At 42.1% G+C, this 23,907-nt stretch overlaps 1 protein-coding gene across 4 annotated transcripts in view; it reads left to right on the top strand.

Annotated features, from left to right (window-relative positions):
* The window catches only part of kif20ba (kinesin family member 20Ba), a 42,504-nt gene that overhangs the window by 10,250 nt on the left and 8,347 nt on the right, over positions 1-23,907 (top strand). For 3 of the 4 annotated variants that reach the window (XM_086180346.1, XM_086180345.1, XM_086180348.1), the window contains exons 20-31: positions 216-1,387; positions 1,899-2,037; positions 2,890-3,012; positions 3,276-3,336; positions 3,544-3,669; positions 4,123-4,253; positions 4,486-4,641; positions 4,925-5,092; positions 7,700-7,828; positions 8,633-8,740; positions 9,113-9,322; positions 18,916-18,957. In XM_086180346.1, the coding sequence (XP_086036472.1) occupies positions 216-1,387; positions 1,899-2,037; positions 2,890-3,012; positions 3,276-3,336; positions 3,544-3,669; positions 4,123-4,253; positions 4,486-4,641; positions 4,925-5,092; positions 7,700-7,828; positions 8,633-8,740; positions 9,113-9,322; positions 18,916-18,957 (2,565 nt within the window). The remainder of the gene's footprint in view (positions 1-215; positions 1,388-1,898; positions 2,038-2,889; positions 3,013-3,275; positions 3,337-3,543; positions 3,670-4,122; positions 4,254-4,485; positions 4,642-4,924; positions 5,093-7,699; positions 7,829-8,632; positions 8,741-9,112; positions 9,323-18,915; positions 18,958-23,907) is intronic. The other variant, XM_086180347.1, reaches the window with a different exon arrangement.

The following is a 23,907-nucleotide window of genomic DNA, read 5'->3' as shown; positions in this document are numbered from 1 at the left end:
AGAGCTGCCCGATCAAAGATTTCCCAAATTGAACTGGATTACTATTTTCAGTCGGTTGATGGCTTGATTATATTTGACGTCTTTCAGTGGCTTGATGCCAGCTGCCTTTTTCTGCCATGTTTTTACTGTTGCCTGTGACTTTTATGAAATGCATATGTAGTACGAATTAAATGTTATCAGCTCTTCAAGAAATTCAATTTTTGAAATGACTGCAGGTTACCAGTGAGACTCGGAGAGCTGAACAAGCTTCAGCCCAGTTGCAAGCAGCCCAGTTGCAAGTAAATGAATACTCCAAGGAGATCCTGGAGAAAAACTCAAAGCTCCACAAGGTGACCCAGGAGATTCAAGGCCTGAAGCAGGAACTGGAGACCACAGCAGCATCTGCTAGTGCCATTGATCAGCTGAGAGAGGAAGTGTCCGAGCTCAGTAATAATTTGACCAAGGAAAAGGAAAAAAATGAGAGCAAGCAAATACAGATTCAGGAGCTGGAAAAGGAGATAATACAGGCAAAAGAAGAGCTTGCCAACAGAAAACTAATTTCAGACCAGCAGGTAGAAGAGTTGAATGAGAAGCTGAATCACCAAGAAGCAGCCTTGAATCAACAAGTTGAAGAGCTGAGAAGGAAGCTTCAGCAGCAAGAACAGCTTTCACAGCAACACCTCAAAACTGATCATGAATTGGAAGAACATCCTTCCAGGGAAGTACAAGAGCTGAGAAAAAAACTTGAGGAACAAACGCAGGCCTCTGAAAAGCAGGTTGAGGAGTTCAATGAGAAGCTGCGAGAACAGGAAGTGGTATCACAAAAGCAATTGTTGGAGTTGAACCACAAACTGACCGAGCAAAAAGCAACATCAGACCAACTCCTAGAGGATCTCAAGCAAAAGCTTAGTAAACAGGAAGAGACTGTAAAGCTCTTACAAGCCAAACTAGAGGAAGCTAGTTCCTCCAGCTCTGTTACTGAAGATCTAAAGAGGCTGAACTCTGACCTTCTGGCTGAAGTGGCATCCTTGAGGGCAAAGGTCAGCAACATGGAAGAAGAGAGGCAGTGTCCGAGCAACACTGAAACTCAACTTGATTCTTCAGAAATGGAAAAAACTCTGAATGAAAAGAACAAACAGATGGAGGAGAAGATGTCAGAGTTGGAAAAAGACTCTGCAGAGAGGGAATCTGAGCTCCAGAAGAATCTGAGTGAAATGGAGGCGCAGGTAACATCCCTGAAGAAGAACTTGCGGGAGGCACAGGACCGGCGAGAGGAGGAAGAGAGCCAGGCGGTGCAGGAGGCTCGCCGCAGAGAAGTGGAACACCGCAGAGAGCTGCTGGCGGTGGCACATGAGGCCATTGCTCAGAAAGATGCAGAGCTGGAAAAAAGAACAGAGGAAATCAGCAGGTATCTTCAGATTTCAACATGTAATTAAAAATGCTCTTTTTTAAGCATGAGGTCATAACAGAAACCGTGTGTTTTACTCAGTACAGATGATGACTCTGCACTGGCAAGTAGATGATTGTGTGTAATAGTCATGGAGTAGAACACTATCTGTACTGCAGGTAGACTTAAATCTGCTCTACTTTTTTCCTGACTTGACCACAAATGCAACAACAATCGATCAGAGGCAAGGCGAGCTGGGCTTGTGCCAGTCTGCTGCAAGCTAGCCTCAGGCAAATTAAGCAGTTGAAGGATATTTGCCAGTGGGTCAACCTTCAATGTAAAACTCAGCTGACATAAAGAAGGATAAGTCACCTGCAAAAAGAAAGCTTTGTGTGTGAGGCTGGCTACAGTGCCATGGAATGGCGATGAGTTGCTTTGCGTGTCGCCTGGTATGTGTATCTGTACCGCAATTTAATGTCCTACATTTTAAGACCGCATGCTGCTTCACATTGTTCTTTTGTCTCTATCTTAGTCTGAAGGAAAATGCAAAGCAGGATTCTGAGAAGGTCAAGAGCCTGAGCCTTGACCTTCAAAGGAAAGACGAAGATATCTCAGATCTCCGAGAGAAACTGGCTGATTATAAGAAACAGATCCAGCAGGTCCAGAAAGAGGTACCTGCCCTCTATGTCTTTGGGATTTACTGTTGGCAAGCACATTTAAACTTTGAAAGACACTATGCATAAATACTGTGCATAAGATTGTGTACCCCAATTGTGTGTGTATGCCGTCTCCTGCTCATGTCTCTGTTGGGATTCTAATGTCTACGCGGCCTCGTTTTTCATGTTTTACTATTTTTAAACATTTTTTATTTAAACATATGGAACATATCATGCACTGTTCAGGTCTGTAACAAAGGAAATGCTTGATCAATTACTAAGTCAATTGCTAATAAATGTAACTAAATACATTCAACATGAATTCTTACGCTTGAGAGAAGGTGTGTAAAGATAGTAGCACAGAGAAGTTTGGAGATGTAGTCTGACCGTAAAGGACCTTATTAAAACTTCAATCCTCAAGGATGATATTGGGCTATCAATTTTGGAGGCTGCCATGCAAGGCGCCAACCTACTCATCAGGAGCAATTATGGGTTCAGTATCTCGCTCAAGGACACTTTGGCATGGCCACTGGGGTCGGGGGATCGAACCAGCGACCCTTTGGTTGCTAGACGGCCACTCTACCCCTGAGCCATGCCGCCCACAAGGTCTCATGTAACATTTTCATTCTTTGTGGTTTGAGGGAAGCTCAGTTTGCTCAATTACAAATATTCTACAGTAAGAAAAGCAGTTTCCCATGTAGGTTATTGGGATCTATCATGATCCCAGAGGTAAAATTCCTTCCTTGGATTAACTTGGCTGATATTTGAGCCATGGAACTCCTGATTGCCAGACTGCTGCTCGACCTCCTCAGTTAAACATCACCCTGCTGTTGATTACCAGTTGTTCTGTTTGTTCTCTCCCTGAAGATCTCAGCCATGAAAGAAGATGAGACGACTTTGAGACAGAAGTTGTCTGATGTGGATAAAGTTAAAAAGCAGCTTCAGTCTGACCTGGCCAACAGAGACAGGACCATCCAGCAACTCAAACTGGTGAGATTATCTGTTGTTACAATTACTGCTTTTGGTCTTTGCAGTTAATCATATATTTCCCAGTTGCATGGATCGTATATTAATTTTCTTGCAATCTAAAACTTATATCTAAAATGCCGTGTTGCCATTTTGTAAAAGTATTATGACTTAATCATGGTGTTATTTCCCACCTCTACAAATGAGCACCACCACGCAATTCCCTCCAGCTGCCTGGTGCTCTTCCACTGATGTGCTGATGTGTCCCCCTCCCTCTGTTGCTCTAGGAACAATCGTCTGGTACAAAGTCTAATGAGATGCCGGAGCTCTACCAGAAAGCCTGTAAAGGTAAAAATCACATTCAAGCTTCATGAGTCAATACATGTTTGTAGAAAGACTTTTCAACACATCAGCATGATCACATCAACTTTTAATTATCGCTTCGACCGAGTGGTACAGCACAGTAAATGTATTAGTGTTACATCCTGAGTAATTCTGCTTGTGATGCTGCATCTGCATGTCAGTGTAACAAAGTGTGTTTCTGCTGATTTGCAGATCTGGAAGCAAAGGAGCGTATTATTGAAGACATGCGCTTGGCTCTGATGGAGCAAGAGGAAACACAGGAGCAGATGGAGCAGGCCCTGGAAGAGAAATCAAACCTCACTCAGGAGCTCTCCAGCGGTAAGACGAGATGAAGCAAACACCACAACTGAGGCAGAATTAGGATTTCACTGTTGTGCACTTAAAAGTTGTTTGGCCTGTACTTGTTGTGATCATCGTACTCTTGAAAACTGCACTGGAGCAGGACCCTTCCAAAAAAAAGATAGAATTCTGGCTGAATAACTACTAGAGTAGAATAGAGACTATTATCTCTCAGCAGAAAAGGTTTTATTTGAAAGTGAAATCATGTCGGTCACCAAATGTTGAATTGTCCAAAGGACAATGGTATCTTCAGGTGTGTGGATGGACTCTTCTACACAGCTACTATGTCATCAGCTCTGTCTTTTCTTCCCTTCTTGGTACATCTCAGTGCTTGCCGGAGTTGCTTATATTGCTATATGATCATGTGACTGGGAGACTCGACTGGTGAAGAGGACATATCACCGTTTTGTTCTCTGATTTTGTCCATTTCAGAGGTGGAGAACCTGAAAGGGTTATTGCTGCAGCAAAATCGTCTCAACAGTGCGAACCACCAAATAGACATCCCATCAGATGAACTCAAGCTGGCCAAAAAGGAAGCAGTTCAGGCTCAAGAAAGCCTCAAGGTAACAACGGGAAGCTACTTCCAAATGTTGTGCTAGATGGTTTCAAATGTAGTTTCAACTAAAATTAGAGTGAAGAAAACATTAAGAAGCTGTAACCCTCTTACTGCCCTGCAGTGTTAAATGTTGGATTTTACCCCTCTTGTTGTTGTTCAGGTGTTTTACTCAGCCTTTTGGGTCAAACAATAGCCAGACTGACGTCCTGATATAATTTCGAAAACCACGTTGTTTGTAGCTGTCTACAGAGAAACACCAGGCAGAACGTAGGAGGTGGATGGATGAGAAACTATCATTGATCGGCCAAATTAAAGAGGCAGAGGACAAGAGGAATCAGGAAATGAAGAAGTTTGCTGACGATAGAGAACGTTATACTCGGCAGCAGAGCCAGCTGGTAAGTTATTGCTGCAAAGGTACACTAAAATGGTTACTGTCAGCTGCATGGATAAAGATTTTTGTATTTATTAAACATCTTGTTTTCTTCCATTTTTATTCGTGTATCAGTATTCAGTTATTTTTATTCTTTTACATTTAATGGTCAGTATTGACCCACTTGTGTGCAGTCGTGCTTACACTGTACTCGGGTTTGTCACAGTTTCCTTTACTCATGTACCCACAGTACAGTACACTAGAAGTATTTACCACCAGCATTTTGCATGTGCATTTCCCTCTGACAGGAGTCCCAGCTGGCTGAGAAGGAGCAGACCATGGACAAGTGGAGGAAGGAGAGAGACACTCTCGTGTCAGCACTGGACCTGCAGCTCCAGAAGCTTCTCTCCAGCCAAGCAGAGAAAGATCAACTCATCAATCAGCTCCGCCAAAATGTTCCACAATCGCCACAAGAGGTCAGTACGACACAAAGTTTGACACAGACCAGTGGCCCACACCAGAGATTTTAACTGTCGGAACTGAATGTTCTTTACATCAGCTGACCACAAGAATTCAGAGTGAAGCTTTATAAATAATTTATAGATGGGAGTGAAGGCGGAAGATCATGAGGGCTTTTTAAAAAAGATAAAGATAGGATATGTGAGTATCTGTGCCTCATATCATTTTGAGCCAGATAATGTCCCTTGTGTCCATCAAGTCCTGAGGCTTTCAATAGATTACACAACCGCTTCAAAGGCTAAAAAGTTGGCAACTCCTCAGATTTCAGTGTCCTGACATGCTCTCACCTTTGTACCCTTCACTGAGGGGTGCCAGCCCAGCTCATTTGTCAAAGCCAATCCCCTGTTGAGATATTACAGGTTTGGGGTACTGCCTGTAGGGATGCTGTACTGACAAGTTGAACCACTAAACCCGGCTGTCACATTTTCTTTCTGAGGGAGTTGAAAAGACCATTCAGAACACATTTTCAGGCCAGTCAAGGCTTTCATTTTGACTTATTTCTGATCAAAACAACTGAGTCAAACTGGCTATTTTGTCAAATTCAGCACTAGATTTCTTTGTCCATACCTGCTCAGGGGCAAAATTTTGCCCGTGTGTGTTGTTTGGATGACATTTCCATCAAATATCTCATTGTTTGCCACGAGTTCACAAATGTTTGAGATCCAACTCTGAGCTCCTAAAACTCTCCAGAGGTGTTTTGAGCCTCATCCCGCAAGATGATGTGCAACCTTGGATGTTTCAAACTAAAATACTAACTGTATGTAGCATTAAATGAAAGAACGGCGTAAAGAAATAACTCTGATGCAGTTGCTTCATAACAAGGGGGAAGAGGTCAGTGAAGGATCTGAAGATAAAATGACATGATTGATGTTCTCAGCAGGTCTCAGCACTTCTGAATGGCTTTGGATGGAAATGTTTGGTTGCCTTTTCCACCACAGTAGAGGAGACTTCTGTAAAGACTTCTGAAGCTGTTGGAACTGAGATATTTATGTTGTTTTATTTATTTGTCACCCCTTCTATATGTTTCATTTCCGTATTCTGCACTGCGCTCTCACATTTTGAGCTCGCTTGGGGTTTTATATGACTCGCAAAATAACATAATTTGCATCACTGTGACTCACAGCCTCCTCTGGATAACAGAATAGGAAGAATGAGGAAGGCAGACAGGAATGATTCGTCAAATTCATGCAGAGCTCACTCACTGTCTGATACAGTTGCTGTAAAATTTGTGTGTGAGAGAATTTCAGCCAGTATTATGCAGACCAGAAATATAACAAGTGAAATGACGGAAGATCAATAAGTGCAAAAGCTGCTTCAGCAAGAAACTAACCAGACTGCTGTGCAAATCATGCATGGTGTTACGATTATTTTTCTTAAACTGGCAAATTAAATCTCCAGCATGTGCTGGCGTTCAGTCCATATCTGAAGGAGATTTGAGCAGGATTCACTCAGTTTCTTTCTTTTTTTTCTTTTTCTTTTTTTTTGCAAGCAGTGGTACAGATTTCACACACATTGCATCATATTTCATACTGAGTATTCCTAGCTAAGTCAGAGCTGGATTACTATTTCAAATTATTGGCCCCTTCAAATCAATCATGCGTGTACTAAATTACATTATACTCACTTATCTGCTCATGTAGGTTGCTGAGAAACCCGACATCAAAACCAGCAATTATCACTGCTGAGTGTTTGAGTAGCCAGCTATTTTATCAGTGTTGCACCCGATGAGAACATACTGCCAGGTGGGAATGCATGGTCAGATTCCTGTTCTTTTTCAGGTAGATAGAGCAACCCAAAACATAAATCTATCTTATTTAGACACATGTCCTCTGTAATGGTTTATGTTCGCTCACATTAAACTGTGGAAGTGGCTCTTATGGAAGACATGCATGGTATCATTGATATGCTTAAAAAACAGGTTATCCTGCATTGCAGTGGCCTGCTTCATCCAAGTAGAGCATGGACATCAACCAGCTCAGCTCACTGTAAAGCCAGAGTGGGACGTGAGATCCTAACCAATCCAAGATGAGGCAGGTGGACCAAAGGGCTGCACAGTTAGTCAATACAACAAAACAAGGAAACCGTACAAAAACACACAACCACAAGCAACATGAAGGTCTGAGAACAGGTCTGTTATCTTGGCCTTTAGTGAAGCTTAAAAGTGGCAACGCAGGTGGAGCACTTCGATTCAGAAGACACACTTAAAAGATTTTGCAGCAGCTGATGCAAAACGGAGGAAGAGCTTGCTTTTCTTCAGCTCTGTTTGCATAGAAATTCCACTGAAAAAAGGTTACAATGGTCAGTTTATCAATGTCTTCATTTACTGCATTGTGATATACATTTGTGAAGTGTGATACAAGATTGTAATTAATCACACATTATGGTTAAATAATTTTGTGTGTGTGTGTGTGTCACTGTTGTCTATGAAACTAGAGTGAAAGCTCTTAACCCCTCTTACACTGACAGTCTGATGATTCGGATAAGTTGTTGGGGAAACATGGAGGATACTGGGAAGCGGTCAAAGATGGAAATATTCACCATTGTCCAATAACTTCCTATTTCAGGGTGGTGAGGTTGGTGGTGAAAGACTAGCGGCGCTTCAGGCTGCTCTGTCTCAGAGGGAGGTAGAGGTCTCCCAACTGAAGGAGGAGCTGAAGACTGCAACAGCAAAACAGGTGGACGCAACCACGCAGGTACATCAAATAAAAGAAGGGCATTTATCTTCAAAGCTGATGTTTGTGGTATCAGGTAATTATCTTTGTCTGTTTGAACCATCGTTCAAGATAACAGCCACATTGTGGGTTTCTGCAAAATTGAGTTCCAGTTGCTTGGAACTTGACTCAAAATTTTGAGTTTGAAGAAACCCACTTGGCAAAATGCGGTGCCTGTCGGTCACCAGGTGATGCCTTTTCATCAAATTGTGATTTATGAAACTCTGAATCTGGACAGAAAAGTATTGCAACATCAGCTTTGTATTTTGATTTATTTTTATTTTTTTACTTGAAATGATAGATGCCTAAATATGGCTAGAAGAAATTCTTCCTGCTCTTTAGAATTGGAGTTGCTTGTTTGTTTTTTCACTGAAGTGTGTTTCTTTCATGCTCAGGTCAAAGCAAATGAGAAAGATGAGGGCCTGAGGGAGCTAAAGGTTTCTGTGGTTGTTTGTTCAGTTTTAGCTTGAAATCTTCTTGTTTGTTTTTTTCATGGTGCTTTTTCAAGCATTCCCAGAGCTCATATGTGAATTATACAATCCCAGTTTGAGTGTCTGTAAAATAAAGTGGACATCATTCATAGATCAACCTCAGCGGTGCATGTCAGCGATGTCTTTACTAGGACATCACCTTTGTCCTTATTCAGAATTGCCCTCAAATATTTTCCAGGAATGGCGAGAAGGTCTTTTTACAGACATTGTTAGCCTCAATGTAGATTGTGGTGACACCTGGCAAATACATATTGGCTGAAACTTCACCAAATAAACTTACTTTTATTTCAAACAGATTGAAAACAACAAGAGCCCTGCGGTGCTGGGTGAGAAGCCCCAGAGTGAAAGCATTACCAGGAGGTCAGGAGGAAGGAGAAATACCAGAGCGTCTGTCAGCAGTCAGGTAAGCTCCTGGCATTAATTGGGAAGTGTGGTGAAGTTTGAGGTTTTAATTCGTCCCACCTTGTTTTATAAAAGTACTACTGTTGTTAATTTCGGGGGGGGGGGGGGGGGTATGACTGCTTCATGATAGTGCTACCTCTGTAGACGACAGAGCACCACTCAGTGTGTAAGTTTTTATTTTTGCTAATTTTTCTGCTTCTACAAAGAAATAATTATCATCAGTCTCCCTAATGGCCGTTCATATGTCACATCATGGAATCTGGGCTGAGTGATGTCATTTGCTCTGTTGTCGTACGGAGGAGCCTTTATCCTCAGACTTGGACATGTTTCTCTTAAGTAACAATTAACCTCTCAACCCTGTGCGAACCTCCAGGGCTCTTCTGGCTATCCTTCAGTGCTGGACTCTTCGGAGATTTCCACAGAGGACGGGAGGACGAGTCGCTTCCCCCGGCCGGAGCTGGAGATCTCCTTCAGCCCTCTGCAACCAAACCGCATGGCGCTGCGACGCCAGGGAGATGAGAGTGCCGTCACCGTCAAAATTACCCGCTCGGGACGCAAGAGGAAGAGCGGAGAGATGGAGAAGGTAGGAATCACCTGAACTAAAGCTTTTTCACACATTCAAGTAATTTTCACATCCAGAGACACATTTGAGTTACGATGAATAGTCAGCAGTTTAATTTGGAATTCTCTTGTCTTTGGTCCTCACCATATAAACCCAACTATATAAAATGGTGGCTGTTACATCGTCTGTATGAACCCTGTTCTATTCTCGGGCTCCCAAAAATAAATCCTCCCTAGATGTGTAACAGAAAAACAAGAAATGTGCAGCCTGAGCCTCCGAGATGAGCTTCTGTTATTTGCAGAGTTGATCATCATCCCCACAATTTCTGTGAGGAAAAATGGAAGTGAAACCTCCCTTCAGCTCTCGGTGCAGTAATGTCTTGTTCCTCCTTCTATACTGCTACGTAGCAGTGAGGGCTGATGTGCTTATAAGTTTGGCATTTGCAGTTATTGTTTTTTTCTTCTTGCAACACTCAGTGGCTGGAAAAGAAAATGCAAACAATTACACAAGCACATAAAATACATTTTTAGATGATGGTCTGGGTTAGCTTGAAGGGGCTGTGTCTACAAACCCTTTGAATGTCTTTCAATGGCAGTGCGGTGCTTTTACAGTATACCATAAAGGCCTTACCCAGTGAGGCAGCCAGTCGGCGCCGTAAGAGCTGATTTTGGGGTGGTAAAGGTGTAACTTTAATGAAATGTGCTGGGTGGTAGTGTGGAATATGACAATTGTTTGATAAATCCAAAAATATTTGATCTTGATTCTATCAAAGTGCCTGCAGAGTACTTGAATTCTACTTCTGCAGCAAAGGAAGAAACAAATACATTTTACTAACAGAGAACATTTTACAAGTGATAAGGATAATTGATAAGTTAATTTGGACTGACTACATATGAAAAAGATTTATGTTTTATTTTATTTGTAAACCCAGATTGTAAAAGTATCCTTCACAAAATGAAAAATAATCAGTGTAAAGATGAGACAGTCAGCTTGCCTGAATGTGGGTTATTAAAAGTATCTGAAGATAAAATCAGCCCAAAATTACATTAATTGGACATGCAGGAAGTGTTACAAATGGCATTATGCAGTTGCCAGGAGCTGTATAATGTAGTTTTTATACTGAGGAGAGGATGTGTGAGTTGTACAAGTAACAAGGTCAACAAGCCAGTCCCTCCTGTGCCATTTAGAAATGGATGGCAGCATTTTAATCTTGTGAACTGGTCAGTATTGCAGATATTTTGTGAATTGCCAATTGAGTCACACATGGTCTTGGAAACTAATCCCAGCAGAGGCTCAGAGGATCCTTGGAAACAAGGCCTCGCTGTGAGCCTTGCATAGAAAAGTGGAACCGCACAGGTCGCTGAGGAGGGTAAAGGTAGTTTTCAGGACACCGTCTCATTAGAATTTTATTAAATGCGGTAAAGGAGATGCACCCAAGTTAGATTTTATTGTTTTCAACTAATTCAAGGGAAGTAGGCTAATTCCTTTGTTACATTGGCCTCCCAAAGGCATGTGATACATGCTAATGCTAGTACAAGTACATACACTGTGTGCATGATATTATTCAGATGATTCAAGATTGATTCAAAAGTCTTTGTGTAGAAATGTAGAGCTCTTCTGGAAACTTCCAATGAAACACACACGGTATGAATTTATGAAGAAAGTCCTTCTCACTTCATGACTCATATCTGTTTTGAAATTAGCAGTATGACTCAAAAACCACTGGCCTTAGTTTGACAAATGTGGTAGCAGAACCAGGAAATTAACCATTTAATTTTGGTGTTTTCAGTTTAACATTGGACCTTATTTTTTTTACATCAGCTTTGCTAGAACCTGACACTCTTTGAATCCCTGTCTATCAGCAGGATTACACAAAAACAAGCCTCCTCTGAATGGAACTTTGTTTTATTTAGCTTAGGATTAGATAGAGGACTATGAGGCCTGGGCCAAATAATTCCTCTCTAGTTGGGTCGAGAAGAGATTAACACCAGTATAAATTGGTGTACCAAGTTTCACCATTTGTGGAACAATAGTTCTTCATGTTTTTCAAGTTTAAGTTTCTACGTGTTTACACTCCCCCTCACTCTGAATGTTTTCCAATCCGTCAGCCTCAAAATGTAGATTTAAAAAAAAAAAAAAGATCTTAACTTCAAAACTAAGAATATTTGAACTTGGAAATACCTAGTATTGGATTCAAAGATGTGGAAGTTGACCAGTGTGTATAGATGTAAATTTAGATTTCAGTATTCATGAACGTTCATGCCACAATCACATCGAGCAGAAATATATACCATGAATTCAACTTTCAAGGAGAAAATAGTTTTGCTGTGCAGATATCACACACATGCAAAAAATGCACACAAACACACACACACAAACTATGTCCCACTCAGAACACAATGCATGAGCATCCCACTCCAGAACACGAGGTTGGGTACAGTTCACCTGTCACATCACTCCTCCTCTGTCATTGGCTGCAAGGGTTGTTGCTGGTTGCACTGTGCAGATCTTTGTTTCAAAGTCTTTCCAAATGACATTTTTATTATTCTGTTCTTGGGGACACATCTTAAACATGGCATGTCTACATTTGGGAGAAAATTGTGAAAAAAGTGTTGGCAAAAATCCAAGAGAGCACTCTCCAGAGACATGCTGTTCCATCACAATTTCCTCTCAATGACTTTATGTCACCTAAAAATGCAACATTTTAAAAGTGTTTGCAATGTGAGCATACACACACACACACACACACACACACACACACACACACACACACACACAGTGTTTACATATCTTGAACGCAACCTTTATTTCTGCAGTTTAACAGCATTTAACCCTCTCTTGAAGGTTGATCATGGTTGCCGTGTCATCTCATCCCAGTGCAGGTTGGCAGACATCAGTCTGACGCCCTTGCTCGGGGACTTTTTGGAAGTGTTTTGACAGCAATTTTCACACCTTGAATCACAACAAGCCTCCCTGAATAATTTTTGTCGCCAAGGGCAAGGGTATAGAATAAATGTTTGATCTTAAAGTGTTGTTTATAGTAAAGCTGACAAAGTCATAAATAGACTAGACGCAATATGAGAAAATGCCTTCTTACAGTATCGAGGAAAATCTCATTAAATAATAGCCTTATGAGCATAGAAGAAAAAAACTACATACATACAAAGTGAAATTTGCACGCTAGAAGCAGGAAGAAGGATACCAAATAATGTACATCTTCCCTCGAAGATATTTCTGTGTGAAAATGTGTTTCCAACATGCTGTGGCAAAAGCTCATTAGCTGGAACATTCGTGTATCAAGTTGTCCTTCACTGTAACTGGAGTCTCTTTACTCAGTCTTCTGTACCCCACTGGTGTGATGACATTCTCTGTGCTGGAATACGTTTACTGAGGTTGAAAGCTTTGCCATGAAACCCCAAAGTAATTCCACTAACGACTGCTGTTCTGCTGACTCTGTTAGAGAGAGAATTGGAAAAGAAATGAGAGCTAAAGGATGTGTAGTGAAACGCTTACAAAAAGATGTAGACACTTACGTTAGGGAGGGGGATCCAAAGCCCGGCCTAACCGATGTGATGTTACGTCAGATTTTATTCTTAGGATCTGGGGCACCTCAGTCAACATTTATGAACATGAACACATCCCTTTAAAAAAAAAAAAAAAAAAAAAAAGAGAAAGATGGGAACCAATTTCTCTGGTTTTGAAAATGATTTTGAAAAAAAAAAATCTTTTAATGGAACTCATTTGCATGTAAAAGTCTGGTTGTTTAAAAATTCCTGGGTGATTCTTTCAACAGCAGACTGGAAGGAAAACTTGAAATTTGGATTGTTATTAATACTCAATTCTTTTTCAACGTGGGAAAAAGAATCAGCATCATCAAGACAGCCTGACTTTTTCTTGATTTTGTACTCTTGGTTCCATAAGAAAACTTTATGCATGTTGCTGCATTGACCCAGTTTCAACATGGAAAGAGGCTGAGTCACTCACATGATGTACAAAGGAAAGGATCAAACCACTGGTCATAAAAGACAACACCAGTTACTGTCAGTCTTTGTCTGATAGCAGGTTGAAAATGGAGCTCTTGGAACGGAGGAAGTCCCTTGATTTAGAGGTGAAACAACTTCAAGTATTCACAACCAAGTAAAGTTGCACTTGGATTCAACTCTACTTGTATAGCAATGAACCAAATGACTGAGAATCTTCACTCGGTACGTTTAGAAGGTGTTTATTTCTTGTGTTGGAGCTGGAGCTGGGCTTGTCAAATATACATGAAACATGTTGTCTGAAACTCTCCAAGTTAAACTATTAAAAGGCAGACGAACATGCCCAGATATTGCATTTGGGGGTTTGTTTACTCAGGCATGTTTACACTTAAGTCTGCCTCAAATTGGCTAAACTGTGCTGCACATGTTCTGGATGTTCAGCTGTGTTATTTAATATAGGAGTTTTACTGTGCGCAGTTCAGGAGGTTTCATCGTAGCATGTGCTAGGGCCTATACAGAGATATCTGGACAGATGAGGAGAGATATGCAGGGCTGTAACGTTGTCCAATTTTTGTTAATGGTCTTTGAATTTAGGTCAGCTCCTCTCACGCATTTGGTATGTGATTCACAGCTCCTGGAGGTTCAGTTTATTAGGATCCCCACTAGCTGCAGCATAGCTGAAAAAATTGCAATTGCAACAAGCTTTAGGGGGGGGGGTATCCAAAACTACCATTCCAGAAGCACACCTACTTCCATCAATACATCGGTTCTCACCTGTTTCTGGTACTCTGTGACAGTGACAGCAGTCCAGTTAAAGGGCCTAATCAAGCAACTGCGCATGTAAACCCACGAGTGGCACGATGTTGAAAAATGTTAATCTTAACAGCATAAAAAGGGGGGGATAAGGTGTCAGTTAAGAAGGAGGAGGAAGAGTTTTAAAGACAGAGAAGGAGGCAAAGATAAACTGAATGAAAAAGAGTGCAAAGAAAATAGGAGGCAGCATAGAAAGACTAAATTGAGAAAGATTGGTTTGAGGGGTAAAATGACAGCCAGGGGAGAAGAAAGTGAAAAGGCAACTGGAGAGAATCCCACAACAGTAGAAAGGAGGGTGAGAAGAAAAGCCCCAAAAAAGAGGCGAAAACATGGAGCAGGAAGATAAAAGTGGCAAGGAAGCAGTCAAAGAGAGGATGGGGAGCGGGGTGGGCGCTCAGATACTAAGATGAAAGAGGGGAGGGAGTGTGGTTTGATAGGAGCAGAGAGAGTAAAAAGAAGACGCTGACACGGCGATGATTGTTGTTGCTGAGCACGCTTAGATCTGAGCCGAGTGTAACTGCACAGCGGATACTTAATGTACACATCCATTAACCTGACATCTCCTTCAAGTATTTTCTCATCACACACGGACACATTTTGAGATGAAAATTTGTAATACTTAATGCACCACTGGAAACTCGCAGACAAGTACAATTGGGATAGTCAGTATCAGCTTTTAAATATCTACTCTGAGTACAATGTATTTGATTTCCTCCCCTCTCGAGTGTACCACGCATCGTGTGCAGCCAGCTTTAGGTTTCTGCCATGGTGTTGTTTCAGCATGAATATTGAGATTTTTGTTGGCGAGATCTCATATAACAATGGGAATTTTGGTACTCTGCCAACACTATTAAGTATAATAGTATCTGTCCCAGACCTCCTCTCAATCTCCCCCGGCAGACCTTTCAGCCAGCAGGATGTTGGCCTATCCTTGATCCAGCACACAGCAGTTTCCCCGCTGAATAATGCCACAACACTTAATAGAGCATCACAAAGGTTAGGCAGAGAGTGAGAGGCAGAGGACGTGCAGCCAGCCAGTTGCTCAGTGAGGTCCACAGAGCTTTCAGCCTCAATGGTGGTTTTTCCTCATTTTCAAGTCAATCAACTGAAAAAAGAAAAAAAACCTCTGAAGCTGAACTGGAGGCAGTGAGTGAATATCATGTCGTCTGGGTCTTCTTCTTTTGCTGCATCAATGCAAATGAAGGAAAGGTGGAAATGAATGAGGGAAATCAAAGAATGTTGCGTTGCTATGGAGGTTTTGTAAGTTCCCCATTATGATCTGTGTTAATTTGCTACTGCGTCAGGGAGTCTCGACGGTTTCCTGGTTACTTGTACTGTTAACGAGAGTCCTATAGTCTGGGCCGGACATCAACCCCAGAAAAAGGAGAATCCCAAAATAATGTTTCTTTATCTTGGATTGTGCACGAGGCACAGAGAAAACTGCAACCGCTTTTTCTGTCAAACAATTTATTCTCCACCCTCTCATTCAGGAAACGTTTTGAAGAGGTCTTCAGTTTGAAGCAGATTGGTGTGGTGGTGTTGAATAGGGAGAACATCCTTCAAAATGCAGGACCTGGCTTCAAGTGTCCCTCTTGTGCTCTGCCATGTCAACAACATCTCAGTAGAGGTCTAGTGCCCAGGTCATTGTGTGACTCTTCAGTGAGGTGTCAGTACAGCTGGGAGCCCAATGAACAGAAACAATGCAATGGGTTCTCTTTGCGAGGCTTGTGTAAGTCCTGAGCTGCTGCCAGGTTGGATGTGCTGGAGAGGTAGACTGAATTAGTTTTATATTAGAAACTCAGGCTTGGAGTGTGCTGTTCAGGAGGATGAACATGTTGCTGGCTCAGTTACAGATGATGGGACAGCGAGCCAATAAAATGGTAATCTTGCGTTGTGCTGCATCAAATCACTGCACCCGCTCAGGAAAGTTTACAACATGACATCATTTCAAATTGTTGCATTGCAAATGATATCTAGTTCTATTAATGCAGGAAAAAGACCGTTGTGAAGAAAAGTGAATTTGACCTATCATAGCAGTATGCTAACCAGTCCACCCACTACCATTCATTACACTAAGAGAACCAGCTGTCAGCTGGTCTCTGGCTCCCTAACATATCTCAGAGAGGAGAAGGGCATCTAGCTTGTCTGATTCCAGGGAGGCTGACCAGTTACATTGTAGCTTAATTCCACAAAATGTTATTGGTGGGAACCAGAGTTTGCTGTAGAACTTGGATACTTTTTTGTTGCCTGCCAAATTGACTTGCAGGGGACAAGTCCTTATTTGTAACACAAAATTGAGGATTAAATAAAATATACCTGCGGAGTGTAGTCTCCTGTGAGTGATGCGTGAATCAGGTCTGACATAATCTGTCTACCGATATATGCATAAATCACCCACCCGCCACCCATTTGAAGGAATAATTTTCAGATTTATAACCCAGAGCTGCCTGTATCCTAATAGACTTTCACTCCACCACTATATTGCCTTTTGAATTATTTTCAGCAATGCAGTCAAGCACAGTTCATAGCAAAAACGGACAGTGAATATGATCTGTCGTGGAACTGACATTGAGAACTGGCATCACCGTCTATGTCTGTCAAGACATGAATAAATATAGTCTTCCTTTAAGAACATCAGGTGAAGGGCACTGTTTTCCTGGTGCTGCATCTCTCAGTGAGGGTAAATAAAAACCACACGACTGTTCCCTAGTGAAAAAAAATAAAAATTAAACATTCAATCACTGATGGCCTTCATCAAAGGCAACCTGGGGCCTGGGATCAGCAGTGAAACGTGATGTGATGTGGTCCAGAAGACATACATCGGATGACAGCTTCCCCATAGGAGCCTTTAAGATATGCTTATCCACTCGCAGACAAAGGGAAGCACAGAACTTTTTCATTCCTAATGGGGTGTTGGGTAATACAAACATCACCTGCAATAAGACAAAGGCTGAGTGGTAAACGGCATCCAAAGCTGTAAGAGTAGATGCACTCATACTTATAAATTACATCACTATAATTCATGACCGTGTAGCTTTGTAGCGCAGGTTCCAGAATAATTCAGTCATCAAAATAAACGATTGTCTTTGCAAACAGAAGTCTGGCAATAATTGGCCTTTGCCAGCCGTGATACTGCGAGCAAACCCGATCTGATTTCTCTGCTGCACACTGTGGGAGTTTGCAGACAGACAGAAAGGAGTTGGTTACCTTGCAGAGGAGTTGAAGTTTAGCCTGTTGCCTGCAGCTCTTCATCTAGCAGCTCACTGCGACTGCTCCTTCTTCTTCCATCACTCCCTGCTATATCTCAAGCTGATTCACTGTCAAAAAATACCGTGAACGACTGTTTTGCAGATGCAGTTTTGATGAATGGTGGCAGTACTTGCTAGGCTGAGTGACAAACGCATCGCACTTCATGTTGCTGCTTGAGAAAAGAAGTCAGCTTGTGTTTCATGTTAAATAGTCTCAGTGCAAAGCTGCAGCAGAAGGAAATATTGGATTGCATTAACGGTAACTCAGTCTCGTATTTTTTCCCCAGAATGTCACTGCAAATGAACGCCAACCCATCGATCATGCTGCACATGAATGTGGCAATACTTTAATCAGTGAGCCATCCGTTAGAGGCTCAGTTAACATTACATGACCATAACCAAGACCACTGAGCATCTTCCGATGCACTCCGTCCACCGCGAATGGATCACAACTAAAAGAATCTGGTGGCCTCAAATGACACAGGCCTCTGTGTGCTCAGAAGATACTCCTGAATATTTAACAATGCCCCGACTGCTTCCAGTTTTGGAAGAAATGTGTTTTCTTCTTCCAGTATTTTCTTCATAGTGCTTAAATAACTTTTCTTTTGTAGCTTTCTCTCCAAAGGCAGCAGGATGTTGTAGATACACATGCATATGCACATCCATATACAAACAAGGTTGTAAACACGTACTCCAGGCACATATTAATGTGCTCCCTCTGTGACTCCAAAATGTACCTAAAGTGAGCAAACTGAATTTATGTCACTAATATGCATCTCCAGCTCCACATGGAGCAGCTAAGAAGGTTCTGAACGTTAAACACAAACGCTGCAGGGCAAAGTGGGGCACTTGCGGTCCAACAGAGCCTGATGAGGAAGCTCTGCACCCCGTGGTTGCACCAGTGGCACTTTTATGTTTAATCCCATCAGGCACATACATTTTAATGCCTAATTGAAACATGGCATGAAACATTAAACCATGTCTGTGCTCCTTATTGACGGAAATAAGTCGTGACACTCCAAATTAAAGACACACGGTAGTTACTTATGTAAATGTATTTTCTCTGTACGAACTCTCAAAACAACAAGCTTGCTATGCAATTAGTGTCATGGAAAAGGACCTGACAGCCAGATAACCAGCACACTAATGTTCATTACCTCCATTAAGGTGGAACATTGTTCATCTGTTAGTATGAGTCCACAAATACTATGACGCTGGATAAACCATACTTTTGGTAGCAATGTAGCATAGGCCAAGGACTAACCCATTTAATTTTTGGGCAGATTAATGGCAAAATTGGCATTAATGTAACATTGATTTTGGCTGGAATGGTGGCAGAGTAGTTTCCTCTAGCTTTTATGTCCAATCTGTGTATTTAAATCATTGTTCTGTTAGCTGTAATTTATAATGCTATTTGGTTAAACTGAGAGATGCTCCTATTATCTAGCCAATCAGCAAAAAAAAAAAAAAAGTTTAAATAAAATGCACTTCTGAGTATAACACAGTAAAGTTAATTACACACCTTGACCGTGGGTTACCGCCTTGTTTTAACCAAATTGTCTCTTCTCTGAAGTCTCACCTTTTCAGGAGGAGTAAACGACGAACAACTGTAAAGGTAATTTTTTTTTCCTCCCTTCAAAACGGCATCATGTTTTGTCCTTCATATCTCATGAGCACTTACACAAGCATCGCTTGTCACAGTCATCACATTCTTCATAATCCTTCATCACATTACCTTTATTTTCACTTACTAGCCAAATAATGTAGCTTACTTGTTGAAAAGAAACCATGATGCATTTTAGTGAAAAGACCAAACCAAAAATCAGCAGCCCAAAAGTCTAGAGCCCCATTGAGGCTCACAACGAAGAAATCAGGACCAATTTTGACCAAATAAAACTAGATTAAAAATTGTTTTATTTGAGTAAGCTATGAGTAAAACTCTTGAGTTTTCGAACAAAACTTGACTATAATATAATGACAACTAATTTGACATGGGACTAAGATGAAACACTGCAGCAGTAAGAGTGTCGGGACGCTTCTGCCTCCTGAATTCTTAAAGGGAGCAAAACTCTGTGTTTTGTTTTGTTTTTTTGGAGGTGCTGAGTAGTTGTCGTTCAGTGGTTTCTCACCTTATCGCTATCTTTGTTGGCCCCTTTTTCCAGGTAGAGAGAGGGTTTTCATTCAGCCTGTCTGATTTTACAGTAGAGAGAGTGAGGCAACATTGACGTGCATGCACGATCAATTAACAGCACGCTGAGGAAACCGTTGACTGGGGTTGGACCGTTTCCTTCATGCTACCGAGTCTGACCGACAGCTGTAAATGCCCTCTTCACACGATGTTGCAATGTCAAAGATTCCCTCCAGTATTCATCTGCAAAGACTCTTCAGAAGTGGTTTTGTTGAGGTAAAACCTTGCGGTAATGTGCATTATAGGACTGCGATGTGGTAAAATGCGGTTTTCGTGGCTGCAAAAGTCACAAACGGACACCTCAGCACTCTACGCCATAATTGTTCAACCGACAATTTGTGTTCTGTTTGAAGCTGAACAGCTCAGCACTTTGTCTACTTTGGAGGGTTTTCAAACATCCGTCTTGCAACATTAAATACAGTACACTGAGCAGATCCCCTTGTGCTGCTTCCCATTTCTAAAATTGCATCTGTTGATTTTTATCAATTTATTTTTTAACATCAGTCCTGTTCTTCCTGCCAACTGGGTGTTTTATATGCAGTCGAGAGCAAACTGGAATAGACAGAAGGGACATTTTTGGTCAAACTGGGTCTCCAGGATATCATTAAACAGATGTTGCTGATAGACTTAGAATAAAATGGATATAAACCTTTCTATATGGAAAACATCCCCCAGTGGTGGTATTAATACACACCAGCAGTACGGAGTCAAAATATCAACTACTGTTGGATTAATCTCGTAAAAGCTGCTTCACACAGTGGCTTCACAATGTCCTTGAGCCACTCGGCTACATCAAGAATATTCAAGCGTCTGAAGGAGTGGTGGGAAGGGTTCCTCATATCATAGCCTCTGGGTGAGCTCCACCTTGCTCCTCTGTGACGAGTTTAGGCCAAAGAAAAACTATGTAGAGCTTTAGCACCTTGTTGCTGCTGTTGCCACGGATATTTGATATGGTCGTGCAGTTACGTGACGCTTTTGCCCGTTCGACCCTCCCTCAGGGCGGTCAGTGGTGCGGCCGAGCTGCAGAGCAGCACTCGTGGAGATTGTGGGGATTCGGTTCTTTGTTCAAGGACACTTGAGCTGGTATCGCCGGGTCGAAGGCTGGAATTAATATTACAGGGTTGCTTGTATGACCACAGGGCCACACAGCTCCCTCGTCAGTTTGGAGTCACCACTGGATTTTTTTTTCCTGTGCAAGTGGACTTTTAAAAGTTACACTTACCAAACGGAAATCCATCTCATGTACAGTATTAAGGAAGCTGCTGTTGAGTCTAAGCTGAACAGATGCAGTACTAGATATTTATTTTCATCAGGAAAAACTTGATTCCCTCAGCTGTGCCCATGTTGCCATGTATTTGGGGAAATATGTAATTCGATTAGAAATTTTCCACAATTTTCATCTTAAGAATATCCTGTTTCTTATACTGCTACCTTTCTCCAAAAGCTCTTACTTTGGAAATGTAGCTTTCATGCTTCAATTATTTAAGCCAACCTTTTAGGCCTCTGCTTCATGACAGGAATCTTTGCATAATTACTTCCCGTCACATGGTGAGGCGAAGGTTACTGTGCTCCTCCGGGGTTCATATGTTGTCATTTTGTTTCATTCTGTTTGTGTGTAATCAGTTTACAGTTTCAGTTCTTATGACTGCACGAGGGGCACAATGTCACTCTTGTTGCATGTTTGTAAGACCGTATGAATGCGATTGCGTGCTTCTGAACTCCCCAACAGTCGTCTTCGTTATTCAAGTTAATTCTATTGTCAGAATGAATGGAATGATTTGAGTTTAGTTGCTACCTCTTAAATAGAGTGCTTGTATTTCATCCCTGTGACACCCAGGCGGGGGGCTGCACAGTAAATGGGTTCTTGTCTGATAGGTTTGACATCTGTAGGCAGTGACCCAACTGTGATAGTGCAGCTGATTCCATCAGCCATTCAGACTCCTGCAACAATCAGTGCTTCTCAGAGATAATTGTTGGCAGGCTGGAAGATGGAAAGGAGGACGCACTCCTGAGAATAGTCTGCTTCACCTTTCACTCCTCACATGCAGTCCTTTTCTATTCGTTCCTGCATGTTTTTCTCATGCTTTTATATCTCTCCATTTGCATCTTTGGCCTTACACCTCTCTCATTCATTCCCCCAACTCTCCATCCATCTTTCTTTCTCTCATTATGTCATCACTTCCAGCGCGACAGTCCGTCTATTCAGCAGATAAGCTCTTAATGATTTCTTGATAATGATGTGGTGTTTCTTCAGAGCAGACATCGCCACTGTCTTACAGAATCTTTATCCGGCTTTTTAGCTTTTATGATACTTGATGTCAGTTTTGTGGCTCTGTCAACAGAGGTGGTGTGTATGGTGGAGCTGATCTGTCCTACTAACACACGACAAGGGCGGCAGTGGTGGGGGGCTGGCCTCTAAGGCTCCAGCCCCGTATCTTTTCTCAAGAGCCAGAATCTCTTTGGCCTTAAAATATTCAAACTTTGTGTCCTTTCCCCTTTGCCCTGACTGGAAAGGCAAATCACCGAACTCAAGTGCAGTGCGGCCTGTGGCTCGGTTCAGCCGCGGTGAACTTTTCCCAGTCCTTGCTGCGACTCCTCCAAACAGAGTGCTTAAGTCAGGCTGAGCCCAGCGCCGGCTGTGCTGGCTCAGCGGGGCTGTGGAACTCAGAAGAGTGAGCAAGGTGATTGCTCTGTTCACAGGTAGAGTTTAACAGAGGAAAGGACAGGAAAACCTGCGAAGCATGATGGGAAGTAGGACGAGAGGAGAGCGAGGCGGGGGGGGGTGCACCTTCGGGGACGACAGTTTTGATTGAGGTGGAAGAGATAGGCCTCATGGGGGGGAGGCAAGACGAGGCGCAGAGGCAGCAAATGTGTGCAGTTACATCCCGGTGGAGACAAAAAAGTCAAGTGAGTGGACGAGAACATTTGTTCACATTCAGGGATGCACAGTATTGGCTTGTCTTACATCGTGATAATTTCCTTTTGTTGTTTTCCATTAGCCCTTTTTTTTTTTTTTTTTTTACTAAAGTTCACATAGGTCATGTTTTTCTTCATAAATCACGTGGAATGCTGATTCATCATCGATGATGAACATAGAGGAAACGAACCAGATCCCACCGATGGAACAGTTTAGTGGCAGGACACATTTTTCAGACCGTTTCTAGGTCAGATATTCTTTCCTCTCCTTTCTTTCCGGCTCACAAGCTATCCAACTATGAGTGCACCAACCTTAGTTTTTTACAAACGGCACCGTTTAAAGAACAAATTAACACGATTACAAATGATACTGAGCGCTTCATGGATACGTTTCATTTGATACGAAATGCATTTTGAGGTTGGCTACTCATAAAACCAGCTTTTCTCTGACAGGAAGAGTAATTACAGTGCAGTTGCAGTAGCTGCCTAACATTTTAGGACAGGAAATATAAATCACACACATTTCTGTGCTTCTGTTAAATGAAACAGTCGGAAACAGTCTAGTTTTCTTCACCTCTGCATCTGTCTTTGTTCCCATTCTTGATTCACATTATCGCACCTCTTATGTATGGTCTCTACACACTGCCTCTATCATCTCATCTCATCTCTCTCTCTCTCACACACACACACACACACACACACACACACACACATATTTAATCTTGTTTACTCTTTCCACACGCTCAGATTCTGGTTCATCACTGATATCACGACTAATCTTCTCCAACTATCTTGCCCTTTCTTACACAAACGTGCGCACACTCACACACACGCACACGCACACACACTTTAAGGCAGCTATCTTTGAGAACATTCCTTTAAGTCACGCACGACATCACCCGTTACTCTAATCTTATCACAACTCTCTAACACTTACCCCGATTAAACCCAAAACCATTTGTATCCTCAACTTTAAACTCAAGTCGACCTTTGACCTCTCAGTTCTGTCAGTGAAGATCGACCAAAACGTGATCCCTTTCTCAAAATGTTCTCGCCGAGAAACGGCAGCTGGTCTTTAAAAAGATCGCTGCATAGTACAGGATGAACCTTGCTCACAATTTATCTCTTGCATTTGCTACATTTTTCCATTTCTCTCCCCGTTCCCTTCTTCCTTACTCCCTCAGACTATTTTTAAGAACGTCCACTGAGTCAGCGATGACTCCGCATGTTTCAACCTTTTTTCTTTTCCTGCTTTAAACTGCAGCGAGCCTATAGCTTCCACCACCACGCCCACTCTGCTGCCCAGCTGGCGAGCAGCTTCCCTCTCAGGTCAGGCTCGATCCCAGCGGCTCTTTGTGAGTCAGAACTACTTCATTTGCTAGAATACCAAAACACGTCCAGGGATTTGTTGGTGCTGGAATTGATGGAGGAGAATATTGAAGTCTCACCTGAGTTTGGAGG

This window comes from Aulostomus chinensis, chromosome 16 (assembly GCF_037954235.1).
Source record: "Aulostomus chinensis isolate RoL2024-O1b breed Wild chromosome 16, RoL_Achi_v1.0, whole genome shotgun sequence".
In the NCBI taxonomy this organism is placed as follows: domain Eukaryota; kingdom Metazoa; phylum Chordata; class Actinopteri; order Syngnathiformes; family Aulostomidae; genus Aulostomus; species Aulostomus chinensis.
The sequence above is the reverse complement of the archived record's forward strand: the minus strand, read 5'-3'. Positions and strand labels throughout refer to the sequence as shown.